At 39.1% G+C, this 26,805-nt stretch overlaps 1 protein-coding gene across 3 annotated transcripts in view; it reads right to left on the bottom strand.

Moving 5' to 3' along the window:
• The window catches only part of LOC131683510 (protein eva-1 homolog C), a 459,719-nt gene that overhangs the window by 181,810 nt on the left and 251,104 nt on the right, over nt 1-26,805 (bottom strand). For all 3 annotated transcript variants that reach the window (XM_058965544.1, XM_058965542.1, XM_058965545.1), the window contains exons 3-4: nt 25,191-25,313; nt 4,369-4,487 (exon numbers count right to left, since the gene is read on the bottom strand). In XM_058965544.1, the coding sequence (XP_058821527.1) occupies nt 4,369-4,487; nt 25,191-25,313 (242 nt within the window). The remainder of the gene's footprint in view (nt 1-4,368; nt 4,488-25,190; nt 25,314-26,805) is intronic.

Here is a 26,805-nt window from a genome sequence, read left to right as displayed (position 1 = left end):
TACAGTGGTTTCCGCTGCAGGTTTTTTCCACTTCCTCATCATTCTTCGCCATCCCTTTGGTCTTTCGAAGCTCACGCTCAAAATCATGGCCAATAGCTTTTGAAGAGGTTTTGGAGTTCAGGGCAGTTTAGTGGGTTCATGACACATTATATATTGAAAGGAATTTTGACGGTTTGTTCCGTTTGAAACGGTCATCCACAACAGTCCTTACTCGTGAAATATTCTTGTCTCGACAACTGCATGATATCCGCTTAAATGTCAGTCTCATCATCAGTGGCCGATATTTCGTTAGTAGCGTCGTCTAGAGTTTTGGCAATACTTTGCTGGTGTTCATCTCGATTTGGGAAGTTTTGCATCTTATACGTTTTCAATCAGGATCATTTCTTAACCGACGCACGAAACTTCCTGGTTTTCGTCCAGCTCCTGGCTTGTACTCTATTGCCATCCATTCTAGAAACCTTAGAAGTACCTTTGAAATGGTCGAGTTAAGTATTAGAGATGGTCGGGTTTCAATTTTTTCAAACCCGAACCCGACCCGAACCCGAGAGCTTGAATATTGAAAAACTTGAATCACACCCGACCCCCCAATTTTAAAATTTGAAAAACCCCAACCCGATCCGGACCCGAACCCAATAATTTAAAAATTTAAAAACCCGAACCCGACCCGAACTAAAAAAATTATAATTTCATGAACCCAATCTGAACCGGACTTGTTAAAACGAAGAATCAACCAAATATCTCGAAGATTTCTAATTTTAGGCTCCCGAGCTGGTTCCAAGACTTACTCAAAAGAATCATCCAAGGATCGAACCTGAAGTAGTACCATACACGTCCAATTATATCTGCCTATGGCATAACGAGGCGAGAGGAATTGGCGTTTATATTTATTATAGAACGTCGAGTTTTTAATGTTTTAATAAAGTTATAAATCTTCGATATCTTAACCGGGAAGTAGGATAAATCGGCGGCTAACGCATGAGGAAGCAAGAGGCATAATGATGACAGATTCAAGCAACCCTGCTCGTCGTACTTAAGCAAAATTTCTAATTTTTAATTGAAAACCATTCCTGTAAGAGCAGAGGAAGCTCATAAGACTAATTTAAGCGACGATGGAGGTGGTGCAAAACTGTGTGAGGATATCGGGTGAACTCTCAAGCCCAATCGGATCCTGCGGAGTACTAAGACAAGGCGATGGTTTTTCGTGCTTGTTTTTCATAATTGCACTAGAAGGAGAGCCTGGCTTAAGAACCGAGGTACGATTTTTACACGATCTAGCCAGTTTGTACGCCTTGCGGATGACATGGACCTTATTGGGAGAACATTTGAAACGGTGGTTGAGCTTTATACCCGACTGAAACGAGAAGCATTAAAAGTTGCATTGCTGATAGGAGGGGCCGAACGGGAAAGATCTCACCTAGGAAGTAGTGTAACGATCGACGGGTTAAGTATTCGAAGTAGTGGAGGTATTCATATACCTCGGATCTCTGCTAATGGCTGATAACAGTCGAGGAATCCGGAGACACATCATCAATGGAAGTCGTGCCTACTATAGGCTCCAAAATAAATAGCGATAAAAAATCCCCCTCGCACTAAATGTACCATGTACAGAATTCTGTTAAGTCCGGTGGTTCTCTACGGGCACGAAACCTGGATCATGTTCGAAAAGGACCTGCAAGAACTCGGAATCTTCGAGCGCCGTGTGCTGTCTTTGGCGGCGTGCAGGACAACGATGTGTGAAGGCGAAGCATGCACCACGAGCTCGCCAGGTTCTACGGTGAACCAAATATCCAAAATGTAGCCAAATCCGGAAGGATACGATGGGCAGGGCACGTTGCGAGAATACCGGACAACAACCCTGCTAAAATTGTGCTCTGCTCAAATCCGGCAGGTACAAGACGACGAGGAGCACGTCGGGCTGACCAGGTATAGCAAGATCTGGAAGGTATCGAGGGCAACCGTAGGTGGAGAGAGGCAGCCGCGAACCGAGTGTTATGGCGAACGATCGTTGATCAGATTATATCAATTGATTGATGTAATTTCATATAAATAAATCAGTAAGTGTTTTGTCAGATCTGGACATTCGGATGGATCGAAAGCACACAACTATTCTATTGAATTAACCGTGCCCGAAAAACCCAAAACCAACCGCGCGCAGCGGTGGCTGGATGATAATAGCTGAGGATTTTGTCTTTATTTGTGACACAATACATACATGTTCTACAGATAATATTTATAGCAAAACGGAAAGCGTCGACCATAAATTGCGTTCGCCGCAACAGTAAGATATATGTGTAAAGGATCTATTGCTATAATAGGCGCTAAACCTGATCTGCATTTTCTGTGCTGAATACCGTATTGAAAAAGTAGCTGAAAAGTTATTACTGATTAATAATGAAGATCACATTTGTATTACTGAATATTGAGGTCATATTTGAGGCGTTAACGTATATTTAATCGCATTGTAACTATTTTGTGGTTTTCACGTCTGAATCAGAATTTTTAATTTATGCCATGTAAACCGCAAAAAAGCAGATATTGGCTTCTCTCACGAACTCTGGAACTGAAAAAATAATGACGAGGATCAATTTTTTACCTTTTATTTTGAAAGGATATTCAACACGTTTTTTCATGTCTACTGAAGCAATTTTATTTCTATTTGATTTATTATTGCCTGACAAACCGCCAATTTTCTTCGGCGCCGGGATAGCTGGTCAGATTTCTGCGTCACAATTTTATACCGATAAAACAAAATTCCATTCACCAAACACTGACAAAATATTGATATGTAAACTAATAATTCAATTTTTTTTGGTCTTTTGGCTTAAGTGCCAATACCTTATTTAGGACTGGTGGTATCCAACGGGGAAAAACGATCGGAAATGGTGAGTGAAGCTAAGCAATCATGTGAAAAAAAAATTCCCCACCCAGAGGCGAGACACGAACTCGCAACCTTTGAGACTCCGGCCCAATGCACTAACCCTTATGCTATCCCTGGGTATGGTGACATCCCAGAAAGAACATATGGTTATCCCACTGGCGACGGTGATCGTACCCTGCCTGCAAAGCGAGGACTAACACACAACGCAGCTGATCACCCCAACACATTTGATCTATTTAATTTCCCCGCTAGATACCAAGGCCCGGGTTTTTATAATCGTCTGATGTCTAATTTTTAGTTCATTACCCATCGTACTTCGGTGGGTGACAGAGCTAATGAAGACTGTCGATTTCTGGTCACTTGCCCAGTGAACAGAGGTATGACGGGAGCGAACCCGCCCGTTCCAATTAAACTAATAATTCAATTTTTTTGGTCTTTTGGCTTAAGTGCCAATACCTTATTTAGGACTGGTGGTATCTAACGGGGAAAAACGATCGGAAATGGTGAGTGAAGCTAAGCAATCATGTGAAAAAAATTCCCCACCCAGAGGGTACGATCACCGTCGCCAGTGGGATAACCATATGTTCTTTCTGGGATGTCACCATACCCAGGGATAGCATAAGGGTTAGTGCATTGGGCCGGAGTCTCAAAGGTTGCGAGTTCGTGTCTCGCCTCTGGGTGGGGAATTTTTTTTTCACATGATTGCTTAGCTTCACTCACCATTTCCGATCGTTTTTCTCCGTTGGATTGATATGTATTCAAAATTTAGATCTTTTATATGGTATGTTTTATTTTGCACGATCGATTTAAATCAAAAAGATAAACAATGGAAATTGCCCACTAGCTCCAGATTCCCCTATGTTTTCTGCATAAGCTTTATTGTACCAAAAACGATATCGGTATGAGTAAGTTGGGAGTCGAAGCTTTCTTTCTCCTATCTTCATTGCTGTAGTTTGTAGATACAATTCCTCGTTGACCCAATCGGTTACTAAAAATTTCTTATGTACTGCCCATGATCGCAAATCAATCCCATAAAGATAGGAAATCCGGGACAAATATGCGATCATGGGCAATATAAGGATAAATAAAGTTAAAGGATATAAAGGAAGCAAAATTGTGAGCTGAGAAAACGGGACCACACTGTCTTTGTTCCGGAAAGTAATCCAGCGGGAACCCAGCAGCAAAAGCAATAGTACTGCTAATAAATAATAGCTGCTGAGTTATGCAGCAGTTTTATAATTAACATAAATCATAATTTATGACACCAATCTTTAATTGCCTCTAGCCTCCCTAGTTATGCGTAGCGGTTAGCGTTCATATTTTTCTCACTTTCGCTGTACCGCTGTCTTTCAGGTTTAAAGTAAATGAAAAATTCTTAGCGCGCCCCGTGGACCATGGATAGATTTACTGAGCAGCGGTTTCCACCTTTACTGTTGTTAATTTTAAATGAGCCCGATGATGGGGTAAGAGAAAGACGCTCGTTTGCTTACCTGTAAAGCGTTCGGCCAGGTACAGCTTTCAGGAGCTTTTATCTCGATCTCCGTCCCGGGCAGACTGATCTCGACGCTATCATCCGTACTCGGTGGGCACAAATTCTGCTCATTTGCATCTGTAAATAATTGAAAAAAGAACGTATATATCGCTTTATTTATTAGGCTCCGTCCGGTAAATGTGCTCATTTATGAAATTGCTGTAGATCATTCGTGGTTTTGAAAATAAGCAGATTTCATATTATTGCTTCGGCACCAATATTGTCTTAAATTTTTATGCAGTTTCCTCTATATAATTGGTTCTTGTCGATTTCATTATTTATCGACAGAAATCACAAGCGATTCTCAATTAACAATATAAGTAGGGGAGAGTGGGTACGCATGATCCCCTTTTTGTTTTTTTTCATAACTTTTTAATGCAATCAAAATTTTAATTGCAAAATTCGCCATTTTGTAGCCAATTCGAATTATAAGAGCTATGAATAATGTGTAAACCCGAATATTATGTCCTGTTTTTAGATGCGCGATAAACTTTAACCAAAGTAGAAAGTCAAGACAAGTATTTGCGGTAAATCAGTGCTATGTAACTGGTTTTTCCAACCTTCAATAACTTATACCATAATTTGTTGACGGAAAAAAATAGATTAATTAATAGTGCCAGGTACTTTACGAAAATTATGTTATATTTCTATACATTCCGAAAGCGTTTAAAATAGTTAGTGATAGGGATCAAGAATACCCAGTGTTACAGGGATCAAAGATATGTGTTGTATGAGGTGAACAGGATATATTTTTTTGTATGTGTTGTGAAACTTGGTTTTCTAGACAAAAGCCCTTAGAAAGTAATCGTACTTGTAAATATTCATATATAATTAGTTCGACGATCTCGTACAACCGTTCAAAATATTTGAAAAAAGATCTTTGAAGTGGATTTAAATACATATTTTCTAAAATATTTTACAACCACTCCAAACCAAATGTAATATATTAGATTTGTTTCTTAAACGTCATAAACGACCAAATATTTCATTTTCTTTTTATATTGTGATAACTTTTTGTGTATATATTAGGAGATATCGCCAGGGAATCAAATATCCCCAAGGATCAAGTGTCCTCATTATCCCCTACATCTGAAGCAGGAAGGCGATTTTTATTATTATGCTACTATACTAACTAATTTTACTATCTTAAATAAATAATGGTTTCAAAACATTCAAACTTGTCTGTAATATGAATTCGTTGTCTAAAAGATCAGAACATTTCAGCCAATTTAGTTTACATTATTCACAGAAGATCCGTTTTTATAGGCCCCTTTGGTGTATTTTTGGTTGACCAGATGGGGGCAACGACAACACATATTTATTTCCTTTAATAGACCGAAGATGTTAATATATTCAACATTATTCCGTAAATATAGCCTCATAACCCAGGCTGGCTGACGAAATCGGGTCGAAAAGCTAACAAAATTGGGGGCTGATAAAAACAGACTTTCACTGTATTGTTTATTACTTCTTGTAGATGGTTCGCTAAGTAGATTGGAATTGCTAAGAAGATTTGAATCGCTAACGCCGCGACTGGTGGCTTCAATGAGCGCCTTACTAATGAAAGAAATGGTCTGTGAAAGTGAACCTCAATATTGAAAAAGCAATTTTGGAATCATTTCAATTTAGGGAGCTGCCAGAAAATCAGGCGTTGAATATTCTCAACGAACACTAATCACGTGCCCAGGGCAAATTCCTACATGCCAGTATTGTGATCAGCCGCTACACCACTGAGAACCTCGCGCAGAGACTGCTAAGCAAATTCCACCTGCTACGACCAAAACCGGTATACAATCATCGTATGCTAAACCACAACCGGTTGTTAAACCAACGACTGCGGACCAGGCAGTAACAAACACCAGCTTAACAACGATCGAACCCAGTACCACTAAACCAACTGCCATTTCAAACAGCGAAGTAACAACGATTACACCAAATACCTCTAAACCAACAACCAACACTAGCAATAAAGAATCAAATACCGATGCCGAAGGATTTACAACAGCGACCCGTAAGTACAAGAAACAAACAAGAACATCCGACCGTGAATATCATGAATGCAGTTCCGATGACGACATGGACGTGAACGAAAATGCAAGAGAAGACGGACCGAATGACTCCCAAGGTGCGGCAGATGGCGCACCCTTGTTGCGTCAACAAGACCCGATGGACACATGAAAGTGAATTTTAATTTTTACATATAGTAAAAATCATAAAAGACCCACGGCTCAGTTATGCTAACGCATGGAGCCGTGTCAAAAACACAAGAAAAAAAAAACGTTTGCCAACCCTGTTTCTGATATTCGCGTTATTAGAAATAGTAGTTGCAGGTGCCAAAACGTCTGTTATCTGTGGGCAAGCAAAATTTCGCACAAGGCCGTGCTTATTTGGAAAGCGTATTTCAATATCTGTTGGTACCCTTTCAACAAAAGATTATAGGAAACGTTCTAGATGCCCAAATAAAAAAGTTTTGCCTAGCATTCGCAATGGAGACACGTGGTATATCATTAGGTGGTAGCCAGCCAAAAAGTCCATTTATAAATTACTAACCAAGTGACTCATTCATTAGTGTCTCCAGTCCAATATATATCACCACCGTGCGGTGCACTTTGATATCACTACAAATTTCGTGCTTTCATGCGTTTTAATTGCATTTCGCTTGAACAACGTTCGAATTGATTTCATGTTTTATCGCAGATTTCATGTGCGGTCACATAATGGTAGTTTTTTTCCATTTCAGTTTCCGCAAATAGGCAACCTCGTGTGTCGATGCAATTGCAAAAATAATGACATTTTTCTCTTACTTTTTCCCTGTGCGCGAACGACGAAGAAAAGCTAGTGTAATATAATAATTAAATAAACCGAACAATTATTAGTTTCCTCCTCCTCCGTCGCCCGTTTCAGCACTTCGTTCAATGTCCTGGTGCCTTAGGGAATGCTACCGCAAGAAGTTGTATGGACAAGCCGGGCAAGTAAAAATTGTTCTTTCGTTGGAAATTAATGGCGCAGTCTTTTTGCGGGTCCACACGATTCCCTATTCGCTGCGGGGGAAATCTCCATGCGAGACCGGAATGATTGTGACCATTAGCGTGTACATGCTGCGAATTGATTGCACGACAGAGAAAATTAATGTGCACCTAATCTATTAGTGAGACACATATGAGCGAGCATACACCATAATGTGATGATGTGGGTGTGGGCAGCATCATTGACTGGAGTGTTATGTAAATGGTTATCTATGATTATCTCTAATACTTGTTGGGATATCTTTATGGTATGGGAATGGCATTTCATGGGAAGTGTATGCTGGTTATTATACAAACAAATGCATTTATCACCAGTTCATGATAACTGTAAATCTGCTGCATGTAGATCCGATATCGTGATAACTTCGTGGAATATTTTGATTTTCTAATTACACTAAATGAATTTTCCACATGAAGGTTACCTTTGATCATTTATTATGATTGAATATCATTCGATTGATTTCACATCACGCCGCAAAGCTTATCAGTTGATGTTTATGAAAGTTAGCGTCCTTCAGATTTTGCAGTACCAACATTCACTTCACATTATAGGGAGAAATTCTTTCAATACGAGAGCTGAATCAACGGCACACAAAAAAGAATCAACTTTTGATCGGCTTCGGACTGATTTGGGAAGATTAAGAATAAAGAATATTTGTCTGATTTTGATTTGGAATTGCTAACTCATTCCATTTGCTGGCATCACAATGATCAGAACTCAGATGTATTTACATCCCTGCGTTAGTTTGAGAGAGGGGCAAAATTCATTTTTTTTGCGCTGAAGGAATTGTTTCAGTTGATTTCCTAGTTATTCATTCGTTTGGCGCAGTGCATTCATTCAGTTATTTTCGGTTCGAAGTTAGCTTGCTGATCAAAAATACCGTAGATAAGATTTTGGGTGTGTTATTATTCTATGATCTACTGTTGATCGAGCAGTTGAAAATCGTCGACGAAGGTCCCATTCTACGCAACACCGAGTTAGGATTATGGCTGGAGAAGATCCAGCTACTACGTTCAGCGCTACAGTTGCCACATCGATAACAACCGAAAAGGTCTATGAACAACTGTCTAGATTCTAGAGTCAGGTCAAACGAAGAGCTAACATGTGAATCTCTTTTTGAGCAAGCGACATCACGAGATAACGATGGAAGATTTGGAGTAGTGCTTCCAAAGAATGAGCTTGGAAATTCTAAATCGATTGCCACTAAACGCTTCCTGGCCCTTGAAAGAAGTTTGAATGCTAATCTGTAAATGAAGGCTCTTTGCACGGAATTCATCTATGAATACTTTTTGATTGGCCATATGAGGAAGATCAAAGATAACGACAGGGATCCGGTCCATGCGTATTACTTGCGGCATCATGCAATGATGAAGCCCGATAGCACCAAGACAAGGCTCAGAGTGGTGCTCGACGCTTCGTGTACGACGGACATAGGAGTTTCGGTAAACGATACGCTCATGGTTGGACCAGTTGTTCAAGAGGATCTGCGATACATTTTTATTCGATTCTGGCTACTGTTTACTCTGGCTCGCGATCGATGTGGAGAAAATGTACCACTTGGTTAATCTTCAAGATCGCCTCTTCAAAGAATTCTGTGGGGAGATAGTATTGACGAATCGATTCGTACATATCAACTATCCACCTAATGCCAAGACGGGAGGGTCGTAGCGTAGTATGTTGGGACTTAGCTATCGATGCCTCATGGCGTGGCAGAGGAGTGAAAGGGTGAGCATCCAAGTCAGTCTCACACGGCATGTTAAGGGTGAGCACAAAAGTCAGCCTCACATGGTATGGTAGAGGCTAGCACAAAAGTCAGCCTAGCAAGGAATGAAAAAGGTGAGCATACAAGTCAGCCTCGCATGGTATGTCAGAAGTGGGGCCTAAGAAAAATGTCCCACACGGAATGCCAGGGGGAGTGACAGAGGTACAATAGAGTGGCACGATCGAGAGTGAATAAGGTGATAGGGTGAACACCCAAGTCAGCCTCACATGGTATGGGTGGGGCGAGCACAAAAGTAAGCCTAGCAAGGAATGAGTAAGGTGAGCACACAAGTCAGCCTCGCAAGGAACGAAAAAGGTGAGCACAAAAGTCAGCCTCATGTGGGAGTGTTTGAGAGTGAATCAAAGTGCGATTGAGAGAGCATCCAAGTAAGCCTCATACAGGACGTATGAACGCGTGAGTGAGAGTGAACGAGTACATTTAGTACAGCCATCCCCCCAGAAGTAATACCGAGAGGTAGTTCCTGGGAGGAATGATGGCGGAGGCCAATGGAGTTTAGTCGGTATTAATGGCAGCGTCAGCATTCGAGCCCGACACGCCCCCAGTGCACCCCGTGTGGTAGATTGGACCCTACCAATAGCACGTGTACTGGGCTAGGACGTAAAGGTCTTCTCCACTGTAAAAAAAAAACAAATATCAACTATCCACTGTAATTTATGGATCGTCTACAACAACATATTTAGCAACTCGGTGTCTTAACAAGTAGGGTTCGTCGTATTTACCGCACCCGCACCGCAAAATCTGCGGTGCGGTGAGACACTTTTTCTCGCAGATGCGGTGCGGGAAAGAGCTTTTACCACGTGGTTTTGCCGCAACCGCACCGCAAAAAAAAATGATAAAGTGATAGTTTTGATTATTCTAAATTGATAAACAGACTGCTATAACGAAAGAAAATCTAGCTGTGTCCGAAATATTTTGACGCTATTATTTTTACGATATGTTTTGGACTAGTTATTTTATACTTCTAAGTAAAACTTCACAAACTAACCATTTCAAATACATAAGATTCAAGAACCCAATAGAGACAAAATTATTAGATCATTCAAAACAATAAATTTGTACTCTTAAATCCAATTTAAAAGGGCATTCTCCCGATTTCTGTTGGAAATCGTGGATTATCAATCGTTTTCGATATCAATTTTTCAACTGTTAATTATGACCAATTTAAAGGAATTAGATATGAACTAATTATGCTGGGACTTAAACACAACCAAAAAATATAATTATCTTCATAAAACCAAACGAATTGGGAGTAATTGGCAGCAAAGGATACAAATGTATGAAAGCGTCCAAAATAAGGAGGTGTCCAAATTAGGATGATTATTCTATCATTCGTTCATCAACATCGTATTTCAATCTTCTTTGATTGCTGTGTAAATTCAATGTGAATTTTTCTGCAGTCAATTTTATTGGACTTTTTCTCACAAAGTATGCTACATAACTTTTTTTTCGCGTACTTCCATTCAAATTTACTATAATTTTCAACCAAATTAAGTCCTAATATTTTTCAGTTAAGACTATTTTGTAGCTTTTTTGAAACTTTTTTTGCCATATACCACATAGTTTGACTCCGGTTCACTTCAATTGAAGTTTTTGCCATTGGCTTTTTGGGAAAGTATTATAGGAAAATACATTAAATACTTTCGAACTAGCCTTTAGAAGATTACAAAATTATTTCACTGTGTTGGAATATATGCGCTCCTATATGGAAGTACTGGTATTTTGACTTTAAATTTTTTTGGTGAGATTCCTTTAAGAATGAAAGGTGGTTTTTACTACGTAAATGCGAAAATCATCCATTTCATTTTCATATGTCAAAAACATTGAAATTATGAAAATTTAAAGAAAAAATATGCAACTTCATTTCTTATTACATTTTTATTCTGCATTTTTCAATTAACTGAAGGGTTGCTAAAATAAAAGTTTTCCTATTACTTCAGTAGAACGTTTTTGAATGTATAATGTTTGCCTTAAAATGTACGCAATTCTATTAATAGAAAATGCAAAAGTTTATTTTTTTCATAAACATTACATTCTGAGGAGTCTCTTAAAGTTAAATTTCGTGTGAATAAGAAATGTGAATAAGAATAAGAATATATATGGTTTGTACAATTTTTCAACACTCTTTTTAAAAATATAAAAATTTTACCGCATTACCGCGCGGTGCGGTGCGGTAAATAAAGTGCGGTTGCGGTAAGCGGTGCGGTTTTATTATTTTGTTGCGGTTGCGGTGCGGACAATCCATTCCGCACCACGACGAACTCTATTAACAAGCGTATCGAAGAAGGAGAAGAGAAGTATCCACTGGCTGCCAATACTTTTACGTGGAAGATATGTTGGCATGTGCTGATTCGGTTAATGAATTACACTCAAACGAGCCAGAGATATTGAGAGGAATTCCAAAATATCTGCTAGACAAGCGTGAGGTCCTGGATATTGATTCGTCTTCCACTGTAAAAACACTAGGTCTCATCTGGGAGCCGTCAACGGATAACTTCTTGTTCAAATTGCCGCGATGGAATCATGTTACCTCTATTACACAGATGCGGCTCGACTAACAACATGCTAGGAGTTCCTAGGTCAAGGTATTGATCCGTATCGAAGACTTAACCTGGACGGACCTCAAATTTTTCTTCATAGCCATTCTATATTGAGTAAATCACAAAGTACAAAGTTACATAGTAACAAAGTAACTTTATGCTCGTCCGGACATGCCGCAGACTCAGGCGATTCGCATTTCTAATGCCAACAGATCCTGACTCCAGCGGTAGCAGACAAAGAGTTAAGTCGCCGGGAAATTCTAAACTTGCTCATATGACCCTATTCCACGCTTTTCTAAACTTTCTTCCTTCAATTTCTTGCTCTCCCTTGAGTACTATGGCTCTTAATATCGAAAAATATACTTCACCTTCCAGTCCCTTGCCGTTACAACAGGATTTTCAGAGTTCGCTAAATACTCCAGTTGTTGGTGACAGTTGAAACAGATGGCGAAGAGGTTCAATTAGACCGGCAGAGCAGTTTTTAAAAATGATAGTTGGTATAACATCTGGGCCTGCCGAGGTTGAAGCCTTCATTTTGCAGATCGCCAGTTGTACCATATTATTATCGACATTGATAGAGTTCTATGACTGGTGTGATTGAGGTACATTGAGTGCCGCGCGTGAAACCTGGGTCGGTGCCAGTTTCTTGATGGAGAAAACACTCGCGAACTTTTCAGAGAATAGTTGGTAAATCTCACGTGAACTAGAGCTCGTACGCCCTCCATAGCTCATCGTTGAAGACAACCCGGATTCCTTTCTTTGCTCGTTTACATGCTTTCTGAATATTTAAGGTTCGGGTTTCAACTTACGTTGCACGTTTCGCAAGTAATCGGCATGGCAACGCTGTGATGTCTTTTTATAGACTTGGTTAACATGCACGTAGTGTTGTCGCAGCACGTAACCCCCAAACTTGGAGTACTTCTTCAGGGTGGCTCTTTTAGTCGCTTTTAATCATCTCAGGTCAGCAGTTTGCCATGCTGGGTGCTTAGATTGAAGGCCGCTTCATTTGGGTACATAGCGATCGACAGCATACCTCATAATATTGGAGAAAGTTTGAACTGCAATGTTGACATCATCATTGTCGAGAATTACGTTCCAGTGGATATTCGACAGGAAGTCAATAATGCTATTATAGTCGGCTCTTCTGAAGCTATAGCTGACGGTGTCAGAAACGTTGCAGTCATGTTTCACACGAATCGCTTCAAGCACTATATGCAGGGAAGGGTGGTGTCTAATAATCTTTACCAGGGGTAACAGTACTGCGGTAATTTTTGGCGTGTAGTCAGATTTGCTCGAAAAGCAGAGATCGAGGATTCTGTTGCTCTCATTCACCACGTTATTTGTTTGACGCAGCAGATTTAGGCTGTAGCAGTCAAGCAAACTGGCAATACCAGCATGAAAAGTTTCAGTTCGGGATCTGCGAACATAAATACGTCCTAAGCTGCGCGCCATTTTAATCCGGAGAAGTTGAAATCACCAACAAGCAGGATCTCATCAACCGGGCTTGCTTGAGTGGAAATCTGTTCCAGTGATTCAGTGTGTGCATCTATCAATGTCAGATCGCGAGTGTGGTCCGGTGGAAAATAAACCACATAGAGAAAAAAATGCGTAGCCAGCCAGTTGCGTTTTCAATCGACGATGGACAGCCCCAAGTACCCCGCCGCCGGTAGCGTTGAAACTGTTGCGTGAGCTGCGATCAGTACGGAAAACATCGTATTGGCACTAAATGCGTGCACTGAAATAGTGCGATCACTAAGCTACGTTTCTGTATGGGCGATTATATCGAAGCATTCTCCGAACTTGCTACCAAATAATCAGCGATTTCTGTATTTATACCGTCGGCATTCTGGTAATACATTTGTAGGTTTGAATGCAGCGGTTCACTGGAAGCGAGGAGCTGATCAGTGCTTGGATTATCGGAATTAGATTCGTACTTGCCGTTTGTATCGATTTGGAAGACCACTCCCGAATGCAGGACCGGGACGACTGACGAATGCTGGCTGCAATGGCTCGACTGTGGCAGAGGGATCAGGGGCTTCCATAGTACTAGCTGCAGTGCGTCCCAGGGTGCGATGAGCTATACTAGCGTAGCGTAGAGTGCTTAGTCCTTCTGTGGTCGTTGTAGAGCCGAATGTGCTATGAAGACACGTGCTCGCGAATGACACAGCAGCAGTCTCGTGCGCTTGGATACGCATAAACGAGACCTCCATGTACTCCAAATTGATGGGCGGGCGAAAAGCGTATATACGTTCTACGTATTTACCTGATAACATAGAAGCGAATCGTCCATGTTCACCGAGTATACTGGAAAGCTAACGAGTGATGTCGGCATCGGTTGCATCGTTTTTGCTGGGTGTATGCATCTGTAGTTCATCCACAAAAGAGTTGGGGTCAAGTTCACCGCTAGATGCTTCCGAAATTTTTGGACAGTGTATTCCTCAAATTGGCGAAACATAATTCCGATGGACGATGGATCAAGTTTCCATATAACAGTTACTAAACGCGTCGAAAGTATACAGTCCACTTAAAATAAAACTTATTGTCACGTGTGTGTTAAACAAAACTAATAGAGTGAATAATTCACAAGGTGTTTTCAAACGAAAACCCCTAGTCCGATGCGTGTTGTTAGCGTGTTGTTAGCGAGTGCGTAGCCGACCAGATAACCCATATTGTATTCATCAACCCCATTACTGCTTCGAAAATCGGTAGATGTCTGGATTTCGGCATCATGTCTTTAAGTGACATTCAAAAGTCTGTAAAATACAGACATGTCTGCAACATCGCTGGTCCCAACATCGCTTCGTTTAGTAAAGTACAATAGGCAGTTAGGCTCGTTTCTTGGCCCTTTGTACTATTAAATACAATATCGCCAATAACAGTCGATTTGGCTACTTTCCGAGATTGGCAATTTTGACAGCTAAATGAAAAATGGCAAACACAAAATGAAGGTAACATTCCATACACATATCTGAAAAATGCGTCAAACTGAAGACGACAATTTTTAGATCGTTCCATTCTTTAGGCTTCCTATAATCTAATAAAACAGCAAGGTAATCGTTTGATCAGCTTACGTGAAATATTGTTACCGATTTGAGAAACTAGGTTCTAGCAAAACCTCATATCGACATGCTGCATATATCTGAAAGTTTTAAAGTTGTAGAATGCATTTATTGTTCAATCCAGAAAAAATGAGACTATAATTGCGGATTATTTTATACATTATCATCGCACTATTAGGTGGATTAAAACAGGTTTTTATGTTTGCGTACGGCTTCCAACTATGGGGATTGTGATGTGTAGGTTTCGCTGCATACCGTAATAAGCAAAAAATCTCGAAATTAAAGAATTTCGATTTGTGCCTGTGTTGCATGAAACCGCCGATATCTTTTTAAACAATGAAAAGAGCGATTTAGAAAAAATAGTTCAATCTCATTATTTTATTTGGGGTCTTTTTCACACAACCACATTAAGCAAGCTCCACTCCTTTCACTAATATTCCTGCTTTAATTTTACATTTAAAAGCACTTGTCTTGCCACATCATCCTCATCCCTTCCCACATCAATCTGTTGTAGTTATGGTGACGACGATGGTAACGGCCGATGGTAATGTCAATTACAGCAAGCTGAAGCTGAAAAGTTAAGCCATTTCGCCGCTAGCTAACAAGCTCAGTTGCACAAGTACCTACCAGCACACAAGATTCAAATTAATTTTTCATTATTTATTCCCTGTCGCGCCTGAAGAATAAAAAAGTTTTGCTTTTGCAGCCATTTCGACGGCAGTCGAGACGACGAAAAAAAACGAGCGTGTGTACGGTATGTTTCCACTGTACTGTATTCCCATTTAAATCCACACAATTTTTTTCTTTCTATTTAGGTGGCAAAAAATGACCCTTTACAGGTGGGATCGTTTTTTTACATCCGTTTTTTGTCTCGAGAGGTTTTTTTTTCCTTTGAAGCTAAATCAACATTTTTCTTCTAATTTATTTTGGGAAAAGGTTAACTGACAAAAGCGAGTACATTCAAAAGAAAATATACCCGATGTCTAATGTCAGGCTCACCAGTAGGATCTTTAAAAATGTTGATAAAGTGAGTGAAGACTTCCGTAACCAAGCTTGTGGTCGCACTGATGTTTCGTTTGATCCTCCGCAATCAATCAGGGTTCAACGAGTTTCAAATTATTTTTTGCAAATCGTGGTAGAAAAAATTATTCAATTTTGCCGGATATGATGTTGGTAGATGAAATAACAGCAACAGGTTTCTAGCCACAGCTTTAGAAACTTTTCAAGAGGAAAATCAACCACTAATTGATTTGCTTGAGTAATTGATTGTTGCCTAGACGGAGATTTCTGATGTTTTACTTGCAAAAGCTGCTTTCCAGATTTACACTTAAAGCATTAAAAGGGTCTCCTCATCTTTCTTTTCTCGCAGTACTAGAAATTGCTCAATTTCTATCTTCCAATTCTCAACACAATTTTTGTGGCTTTATAATAATCCAATTGCGTGAAAAAGATAGTTGTTGGTAATATAATTTAATAGGCTTTATCAGTTTTTAATAATACTTCAAGGCATTGAAGATTTAGCCTAATTTAATTTTCGCCGTTTACTGAAACTATCCCTGGCAGCACTGTTCCAGAGCAATACAACCACGCTAATTGCGAAAAGCGTAGTTTTACGGATAGTACTTACAACTATTCGTGCTGAAATGAAGTCACAATTATTAGCCTTTATTAATTTTATAAGCAAATTTTGCATCAGGTTTATAAACTAAAGCCATAGTTAGATGGCGTTAGTGAGCCTATTTAGCTACTATAAAAACGTCACACCTTTTTGTGTGAGTTCGACACCTGTTTGCATCAATCATTGCACATCATCCGTGATTTCATATAACAATTTACATTTTCCCTTGCGTAATCATGTCCAATTTTATGCCACAAAAGAACCATATGCGGGAAGCTCTACTTTTTTGCATTAATTTGTAGAAATCGTCTGCCTAATTACATCAAATGTTTATGGAGGCCTATAGTTAGATTGTCTTATTGAAAATTAAAAGAAATAAAAAAAATTAAAAAAATGAAACTGTCAGTGTTCGCCACTACCAAGAATAACTAAGCAAATTGCGTCGTGCTTTGTGTGAAAAGGCCAGGCTATGAACAAAGACATGAGAAGCCCCCATCGCACATGTCAAATATGGTCCAAAACTACATGGAGACACTCAACTGCCCAGTTACACTAATTCCGGAACCGGTTCGGATTTCTGAATGGAGTCAGTATGGATTTCAACTCAAATACAACAACCGATTCCGACTCAATCGGTTTCAGAATCGGTTGTTGCATTTGAGTTGGAACCCATACTGACTCCATTCAGGATGCCGAATCAAATTCCGAATGGTTTGACCGGGTGGGAGGTGCTGCCTTAACCCGCTTGTTCATCAGACCTTCCGAAAATCATCTGCTTTCATCGATGGGTCACCCGCTCGGAGAACAGCACTTAGATTCGTACGAAAACGTCCAAAAACGAACTTGAGATGCTATGTGTCGACGCCGAAACACTTGAACCAGGAGGAGGGTGCGGGGGTCTGGACCCTCCAAAAAATTTCTACTTGTCAAGAAATTTTAAAGTAGTTTCAATTTTAAAGTAGGTTCCGACAGTTTAAGTCATTAAATTGATTTTACGCTTGTCCGGACATGCCGCAGACTCAGGTGATTCGCATTTAATGCCAAAAGATCCTGACTCCTGCGTTGCAGAAGACAAAGAGTTAAGTAGCCGGGAAACTCTAAGCTTGTTCATTGACCCTACTCCACACTTTTCCAAACTTTCTTACTTCAAATCCTTGCTCTTCCTTGAGTACTATGTCTCTTAATATTTGAAAAATACTTCACCTTCCAGTCCCTTGCTAATTATATGTCGTTACAATATATATTTTTTTAAAGTAGTTTCAAACTTAAAATCATTTCAAACTAAATTTTTATTGGTTTTCATTGAATGCGATTATCGCGTATTACGCAATGTGTTCATTTCAAAATCGAAATTTCAGACCCGCTAGGAATTTTATTCTCGATTTTCCCTGCTTAAAGCAAAAATATAAAATATATAATATTCGGGGGGGGGGGGGTCTTTCGGCAAACTCATTTGATCATGCGAGAGTGTGTGTGAAGGGAATGAATAACCCACAATCGTGCCACCCCCAGTCTATCTTGATATACCCACTAGAGTGGCTCGCGGTTGTATGGAAAAACTTTAAAATGATCGAAACTAGCGGGCACAGCACTTTTTAAGTTCCCGTTGTGGTCCCAAATGTCAAATTTGGGAGCAGTTGGTTGCTTCCCGCGTTTGCGCATTGCGTTCAAAGTTTGTATGGGATTTTATATGGGAAATCAATTATTTTACATTTACGTTAATAAAGATCGCTATTTCACTCAATATGAAAAACCATCCTTTTAAAACTTTCAAACCTTGGTCAACAACTTTGGTAGCTAGTTACGAGTTTTCCAAAAATAGCTATAACGATTTTAAAACTTATGGTTCAATCAAGATGCAGAAATTTATTATTTCTTCCAACACTGTCAGTACACCAGCGACACCGATACTTTAAACTTAAATAAATGAGACTATAGCCATCGCAGAGACTTGGTACCCTCGAATGGAATGTTCAGAATGAATTGCTGAATAACATAGACGTAGTCAGAAAATGTGTACTCCCCCGCCCCCTTTTTAGATAGTTTAGTATAAGATAACGAGTACACCTTCAACGCATGTTTATACCGCCGAATTAAAAATTAAACTTACGCGTTTGAGTGCTACTATTCAAGGGTTTTGCTTTTATCTCATTTAAAAGGGTATGGTACAACGAGTTATAAGTTTTACATATTTTAAAACCCTATTTCTTAGTGGTTCAGAGACAGATTTTTTTTAAAGGCATGTCCATAAAGTGTCGGAATTGTTTCTAGTAAGTGGATGAAAGCAGGCTCATTACTTTGTTTGGTACAAGCGAGAATCAAAGCTTTCTTACTAACTTGAAAAATAAAATAAAATAAAAATATTACATTGGAACAGTTAACCGCACCTACATTAAAAATCACCAATTGCCAATTTTGCCCCGGTCCGCATTACTTCCCAACTGCCCAAAAATAAATTGTGCAATTTTAATTTTTGCGACACCCTCGCATTGCCTCGCACCGTCAGTACATTGTATCAACTATAGGCTTACTGCTGCTCGTGTCTCATCCGCTTGAGTTGCAATAAGAAAAACGAAAAGTTGTACAGCACCGCGATGCTATCGGCACGCAGCTCGGAGCCGACACACGTATCGGTTCTACGAAGCACACGGCACGCAAAAAAGTCAGAACACGAACAGGTACGTGTTCTTCTAACTTCGTGTTCGTGTTCTAGGAGAGCACCCGTTCTTCTGCCAAGAACGAGAATACGTTCTTCGAGCACGCGGCACACTTATCTTGCAAGAGAAGGCACACTTGCGTGCTTTACAAAGAAAAGCACGCGTGCTTGCTAGGAACCCAGAATAGGTACGGTGCGGCTCGCGTGGTGTTCTAGGACACCACTGCCTGTAACTTCACTGAATGCAGCAACCATGTGTCAGCAGATCCTCGAAATTCAAACTCGAATCGGAGACGACCCCACAGACTTCAACCCGATTTGCTGGTACATATACTCTGTCCTCGTTCGTAAAAGGTCCGTACCCTGCGATATAATTTGCTCGAGATATCTTCAATAAATTCAAACACTTTTTGTCTTTGGCCCGGAAGAAGATCGTGTAAGGGCCGGAATGAATAAACCTGTAATGTAATATACTAGCGGTATTTATCATGAATAACGGTATTTTCTTCCCAACTCTGAAACCGACTTATACGAAAAGTACGCTTCTGCAGATAAACGATCGAGCAGCTGACTGTGATACTATTGTCGTGTTTGGATAGTATAACGTACCTCATCTGAACTGGCTTTTCTACCCAACAATGCAACCTCTGGAAGAGAAGTGTCTCTTGTTGAATTTGTTGTTTCTTCCGGATTGGAACAAATCAGATTACTTAACCTCGATTTTGTTAATGAGCCGGATATGTTTGAGCTAACTGAGCCCCCTTTACTATTTATGAGAGTTGATTCGCATCACAGACCGTTCATAATGATATTGGATTTGGAGATGGAATGTATCGATACTGCAGTTAATAGCGATTTCGACTTCAATCGATGTGATTTTTCAACGTTGAATTTTGAGTTAGCGAGTATCCAATGGAACGAAACCCTTACTGCTGGTTCGGTTGACGCTGTCACTGTGTTTTATGACACACATTACGAAATAATACGACGAATAGTTTCGAACTAGAACAGGTGTTAGTAGAAGGGAAAATCAGCCATAGTTTGACGCGGAATTGAAGAATTTTAAAAACCGGGTAAGGAAATCGAGGAAAAGATACCAGAAATTCAGAAGCACATTGCACAAAGCTGAACCCCGTGATTTGGAGGGTCAGTACAACAATTTGTATGCACGATGCTATCGCAAATATATTCAACACATCGAAAGCAACATTCAACGTGATCCTAAGTTCTTCTGGTCGTTCGTCAACCGTCGTAGGAGCTCGAAAGGAATACTTCTTAATGTTCGGTATAAAGCAAGTTCGGCTGCTACGTATTATTTTCTCTGTGAGGATGTTCTCGTCAAGTTGCAGTTACTGGCTGTGTCCAAGGGAACGGGACCCGATCATTTACCACCAAATGTGCGAACTCTCTCGCATGGCCAGTGCCCGTTATCGATCGTTGATTGACTCTGTGTTTCCTAGTTACTGGAAATCTGCTGCTATCACACCTGTTCACAAGAATGATAACTATCATGCTGTCTCCCGAAGGTCTTTCAACGTTTGCTATACGACATCGTTTATCAGTCCCTGCGTCATATCATCGTTGAAGAACAACATGGCTTTGTCAGTAAACGATCTACAACCACAAACCTTATGGCTTATGTATCCACCATCATCGACAAACTTGACAAGCGACAACAAGTTGATTCCGTTTATGTAGAGTTATCAAAGGCCTTCTACCGTGTTCCGCATCGCCTTGATGTCGAGAAGCTTAAAAGCATTGGATTTTCGGATTGGTTAACAGATTGGATTGCTTCGTATTTCGCAGGACGAAGTGCGTTTGTTCGATTCGGCGACACATTTTCTACGCCTTTTGATATCTGGACCATTGCTCTTCATATTGTTTATAAATGATTACTTCAGCTGGACATTGACGCTTCGTTAATTTGGTTTAGCGGAATGGAGGCTTTGTAGCAACAACTACCGCCAAAGCTTTTTGCATGTTAGGATTTTTTAGGATTTAGGATTTGAAAACGCTTTTTGTTAGCTTGTACGCAGATTTTGGAGCATGTCGCGGTCGTTCCTGTTTGGGCTTCTCATCACGGTGTGCACGTTAAGAGCATTGAGAAGGTACAGAAATGCTTTTCGCCTTTTACTTTGGATTGACCCAGTTCGTTTGCCACCGCTTGTGCAACCTTGCGCATTAATCCACCTGCCTACGCTTGCAGACAGGAGGATTAAACATCAGCGAATGCTTATTTTCGATATACTGGACGGGAACATTGATAGCAGCCAACTATTAAGGCAACTTAATTCAATGCAATTAATAGAATACAAACACGCCAAGAGGACTTCTTCCGTTTACCATTGTGCCATACGTAATTCGGACAAAACAATCCGTTGAATGTATGCTGTCGTATGTTCAATCAAGTTTTATGTTTTTTTTATTTTGTTGCCAGATGTACCTTTAGTATTAGGATTAGTTGATAAGAAGACTTATATAAATAAAATTAAATATACAGGCGTCTCACAAGAGACGCACACTGCTACTAAGCTCAGAACCTCGAATAGGTGAGAAAGCAAAAGATAACATTGAAAACGGATGAACCCTATTCTTTTTCGTTATACACTGCACGGACTGGAAAGATCAACTTCTCGCTCCGGGAGTCACCGTCCGAATAACATTTTGTGTTGCTGTGTGTTCAATACTTATTTTAAAATTGTATTACTTCTCAAATAGCTTTAATAATAATCAAGTGCCTATTTTGCCAACAAAGTACATCCAAAATCATCATTCAATCACCCGTTAAATACATGCTATTTGTTTACATTTTTCTGCTTTTTCTTTAAGCTTTTCAAGGTAAAAAGCTCTCTATTAGAAACGAAAAAGTTTAAATAAGTAATACCACAGATAACAGCCCGATCAGAAAGAAATAACAAAATTATTACAGACTGAGTTACTTTGTTATGATAACAAGTTGTGTTATAACTTTGGTCTCGTTAGTTGGTAAAATAACAGAAAACATAACAGAAATTCTTCTAGTACATATCAAAAATATGACAACCTGTGATAGGCTTCTATCAGAATTGTAACAAAATTTGTTAGGTTCTCTCACGGCCAATTAGAGTGCAGGTCTAAAAATAGAATAAAATAGAAAAATATAGCATACATTAAGGCGCTTCTCGTTTGGATTCAAAAAGATTCATGTAGCAAAAGCTTTCTATAGTTTTGTCAAACGATTGCATACATGCTGGCTGATTGTTATTATGAATATATATGACACGCTGATCGTTTATTAGTGGATATAGCGATTTGAACCTGGGTATTCTGATTTTGATGGGGATGTTTTCTGCATGAACCAACGACGTTGCTTTCGACCGATGTTTAATGTTAGCATAATATTCTACGCATTCGTCAAGGGCAAAACGATTATAGATGCAGAAGATGTTTCCAGAACGCACACATTGGACTTTGCCAAAGCCAAAGGACTGTTTGTTTTCCTTGTATAATACGCTTTGTTTTCATACAGTTTTGCTCACTACTACAGCTGCCTATATTACGATAGACTGAATAGCTTTATAATATCTGTTCAGTTTAGGAAAGTGGGGCTATTTTTAGATTCTGAATAGTGCGCTTCGGTGCTTTTCTTGTACGTTAACATGATTTACACGATTTTTAGGAATAATGTCGATGCGATATGGTAACATTTAGCGGATAATTTACTTACATTATTTTACGGAGAATACGACAAATGTTACTTGTGATTCCTAATAGATTCAAAGAAACAAATACCAAAGTTTTGAGGCTTGCATTTTGAGATTTCAAGTAAAGTCGCTTTTGGGGTTTTGTTATAGGCATTTTTAAAATGGGGAAGATTAAGCAAATCAGTACAATTATCTCACATCTAATAAATTCGCAGAAATACATTTTTTTACAATAGTTCAATCTATCAACTGCGAATATTATAACAGATAATCATAAAATTCGAGAAATTGAGGAGGATTCTTCGGTGTGACGAATTTTAGAATATTTCATGTTTTCTAAAATACAATTTCTTTTCTAAATTTTATTTAGTTTTAAGGAGGAAATTATTCAATATTTTTACATTAAAGTTTTTAGCTATTTCAAGCACTATCTAAAACACACATTTAAATTGTAACAGCAAACAATAATACCAGCTGGGATGTGTATTTATTCAGAGATTTCTTGGCCATTTTGAAATATTGATAGCTTTATGCAGCATACTCACAAATATTACTCTTTCAACAATTTTAACAGGTCACATTATTCCTTTTTAACTTTCTACAAAATGAATCAAGTATCTTGATTATTACGAAAATTTGTTAGTTCGATGTTTTTTTTAGACGAACGAAGCACCATCGAATACAACGGCAACATTAGTACATATGCGCATTCAAAGTAATTGTCAGTTCATCGTAAATGTCAAACTGTCTTAGGTGGAATGAAAAGATACAACAATCTCAAACTCAAACATTTTTATGTGGGGGTTGAAATAAAAAAAATTACAATGCTCTGGCAATTCGGAGAACGCACAAAATCAGATACCCACAAACTGGACAAGTTTCGGTTGTTTATGAAAAACCCGCATAAATTGGAAAAATCGGACTGAAGATCCTCGAAGATCCTCAAAATTCATAGCGGTATTGTGGAAATCAGTATATATCAAACAGTTTTTTAAGTTCTGAAAATTCGTTTTCGCAATATGTACAATTAATTAAAAGAAAATTATTTATAGAATCATTTGACTAAACCATAACAAATAGTTTAAAAATGCTTTTTTATTTGAATCCGCGTTTCTTTATTTCATCTGGAGTGCTTCATACTTCCTGCATTTTCTTTAAAATAAGTTTTATATGAAAATTATATTCTTTAGAATAGCTTGTTGATAACTTTGCGATTCCAAAACTTTTTGAACAAAGGCTTCAACATTGAAATCATATGCTCCATATTCGAAATTGCGTGTCAGACGAGTGTCTCAGAAAATAGGTAATCTCTTAATCAACATGCAGCCAACTAAGTTAAACACCTATTTTCAAGTTTTCCGACCTCTTGCATCTAAAACTTATCTATTCTCAAATTCGTGGAACTTTGAATGTCCATGTGGAAAACGCAAATATAAGAAAATCAATAAAAACTTCGAAAATTTGCTTTAAAAAGTTGAATAAATACGCATTAAAAGAGGCTTCAGCGTATTAGCAAATAGACGATCATTGGTGTAATATAACAATCATTCACAGTTGATCGATTGATTTGTTTATTGGGGCTTAAACCAACTGGTCATTTACCCGCTCTACAGTTTACAGTTAGCGTTCAAAGATAATTGCGAAAGAATATGTAATATATTATAACATCATCGTTATATGCGTATATTAAAATCATATTAGCAGTTCAATGATATCACCAGAAGATATAATCTTGATATAAGTTTGCTTGCCTTGCTGATAGGGATATCACAAAAATAACACAGTGAGTAATAAATATCAACATGAGATATAAATTTGATAGCTTTCTGTTATGTCGTTCTGATCGGTAGACGTTTAGGCTAGAACAAAATTTCTTCAAAAACCTGTGTAAACTTTCAAATTGATATACGTTGAAAATCCGTGTTTCACTATTGCCATCTGCGCAACTGTTTGCTACACGTGTTTGACAGCTGCACTCTAGCTGCATTGTAGTGATCACTGCGCCATCTGCAAACGTTTGCCAAACATGTTTCAGATGTCTGATTTATTCGGAATTTCAGCAGCGGGTATTTACACACGATTCAAATCGAGCCTAAACGTCTGTTATCTGTGGTAATACTTGATGCAATCAAGAACAATTACAACTTTTTCTAATATATTTAATCTAAATAGACTTCGTTAAATCAACGAAACTGTGAAAATAGAAATAGTTTTAAGTGACTTGTGCGAGTGGTTCCGGTTGAAATTTTAATGAAAGAAAAAGCTCAATTTTCATCTTTAAACAAAATCTACCAGAAAGCACAATCAACTCTAACCTCACTAATCCATTCGTGCTCAAACGTGACAGCGCCAGAATGCTGTTGCCTTCGTGAACATCACTCACAGGGCTGTCAATAATGAAAACTGTTTCCAACGTACCTCCACTTTGTCCATACTGCGCTACCTCAATCGATATGCTAGTGCCCCGGGGACAACTCAATGTGACCAGCTCGCGGTCACATCCGGCTCGTTGATATGTTCGTAGTGTGCCCGATAGCAGTGCTGAAACGAGAAATAGAATAAAAGAGCACATTAATTTATCTCAACACTTTGGGACAGATGATGAAATATTAATTCGAGTACTTCCCCTAACAACATAAAAAATACAGAAAAAAACGCAATCATTTGACAGACGTCAAGCAAAACAAAGTGACCGGAAAAAAACTGTGCAAGCGAGATTTTCGTAATAAATCTCCATTTCCCATTATCACATAATTTATGATTATCACACGATGTAGTGGAACGCCTATGGTGTATGCAATTTTTATTGCCTCCGTTCATCATATTCTCCCAGCATCGCGTCACCCGCACAATTAGACGAACAAATTAGAGGAATAAAGATTTATGCTGTGCGACAACGGTAGTGGTTGTGCAGACGCTACGGAGCATTACTTCCGGTCGGACAAGCTGCACCTGACCTGCAACATTACCATCACCTTCTTACCTACACAGCTTCGTAATATAACTTATGAAGAGTTACAGTCTTCCAACTGACCATGTCTCATGCTGGGAGTCAAATAACTACTAATTGATTTCGTATCTTTGCTGCAATGAGAATTACATGAAAGTTAAATAATTAAAAACCATCCATTTATGGAATTATATGTTAATGCTACCGTAATTGCGTCTTTTGAATGATGAAATGAATATTTACCTTTAGGATTAAATTGATCAAATCAGAGAGCTTGAAGAACTTGTATGGCTTCCTTTCCAGGAACATTTTCAATCATCATCATTATTAGTTTCAACATTTGAGAGCAACGCGTGCCTAAGGGCTTTGGCACGGTGAAAAGGAACTGCACCAAACAAACTAGCAGATGCAAGATAGGGATTCAGGGAATATTATTGTGCTATGAAAGCCTTTGCATAAGAAACAAAAGATTGCAGAAAGGGGCAGCAATGCAGCATAGTGCTGCTATTAAGTCATTCATTTAATACGCAGCCGACCAGAGGTCGATTTCCATTCCTAGCGTACAATGGGTTAGATTATTCTATACGGGATAGATGTGAACAAACCCCCCTAGGGCAAGTTAACATGCATTATACTTAAAAGGCTAGTATGCCAGAAATAACGGTCTCCCCTACTTGTCAACACCTCACTGTAAGGATTTTCCTCGTCAAGAGGGTGTCCCGGAGCACTTTGCGCTGAAAGAAGATTGAGTTGCTTGACTCTCTTTTTCCGAAAGAAAAGAAACGTTCTCAACGACACACACAAAACATTAATTATAGACGTAATCCATGCGGTTGTCATCCTACCGCAGACAGACTCTTCCGCATAAGCTTTATGTGGTTTGGGAGCTGAAAGCTACCACCGACACACCAGAGGGATGCTGTGATTCGTAAACCAAATTCATCATCGTCTGCAGAACCATTTCAGCATAGCCATTGGCCAGAGAATTATTGGCAAAGCAAATAGGATTGATTGTTGTCCGAGAGCTACAAAATAACGCCTATTGCGCTGAATCGGATCACGGCTTATGTTGATTTATCGAAG

This window comes from Topomyia yanbarensis, chromosome 2 (assembly GCF_030247195.1).
Source record: "Topomyia yanbarensis strain Yona2022 chromosome 2, ASM3024719v1, whole genome shotgun sequence".
Lineage (NCBI taxonomy): Eukaryota > Metazoa > Arthropoda > Insecta > Diptera > Culicidae > Topomyia > Topomyia yanbarensis.
Note: the sequence above shows the minus strand (reverse complement) of the source record. Positions and strands in the feature narration are given on the sequence as shown.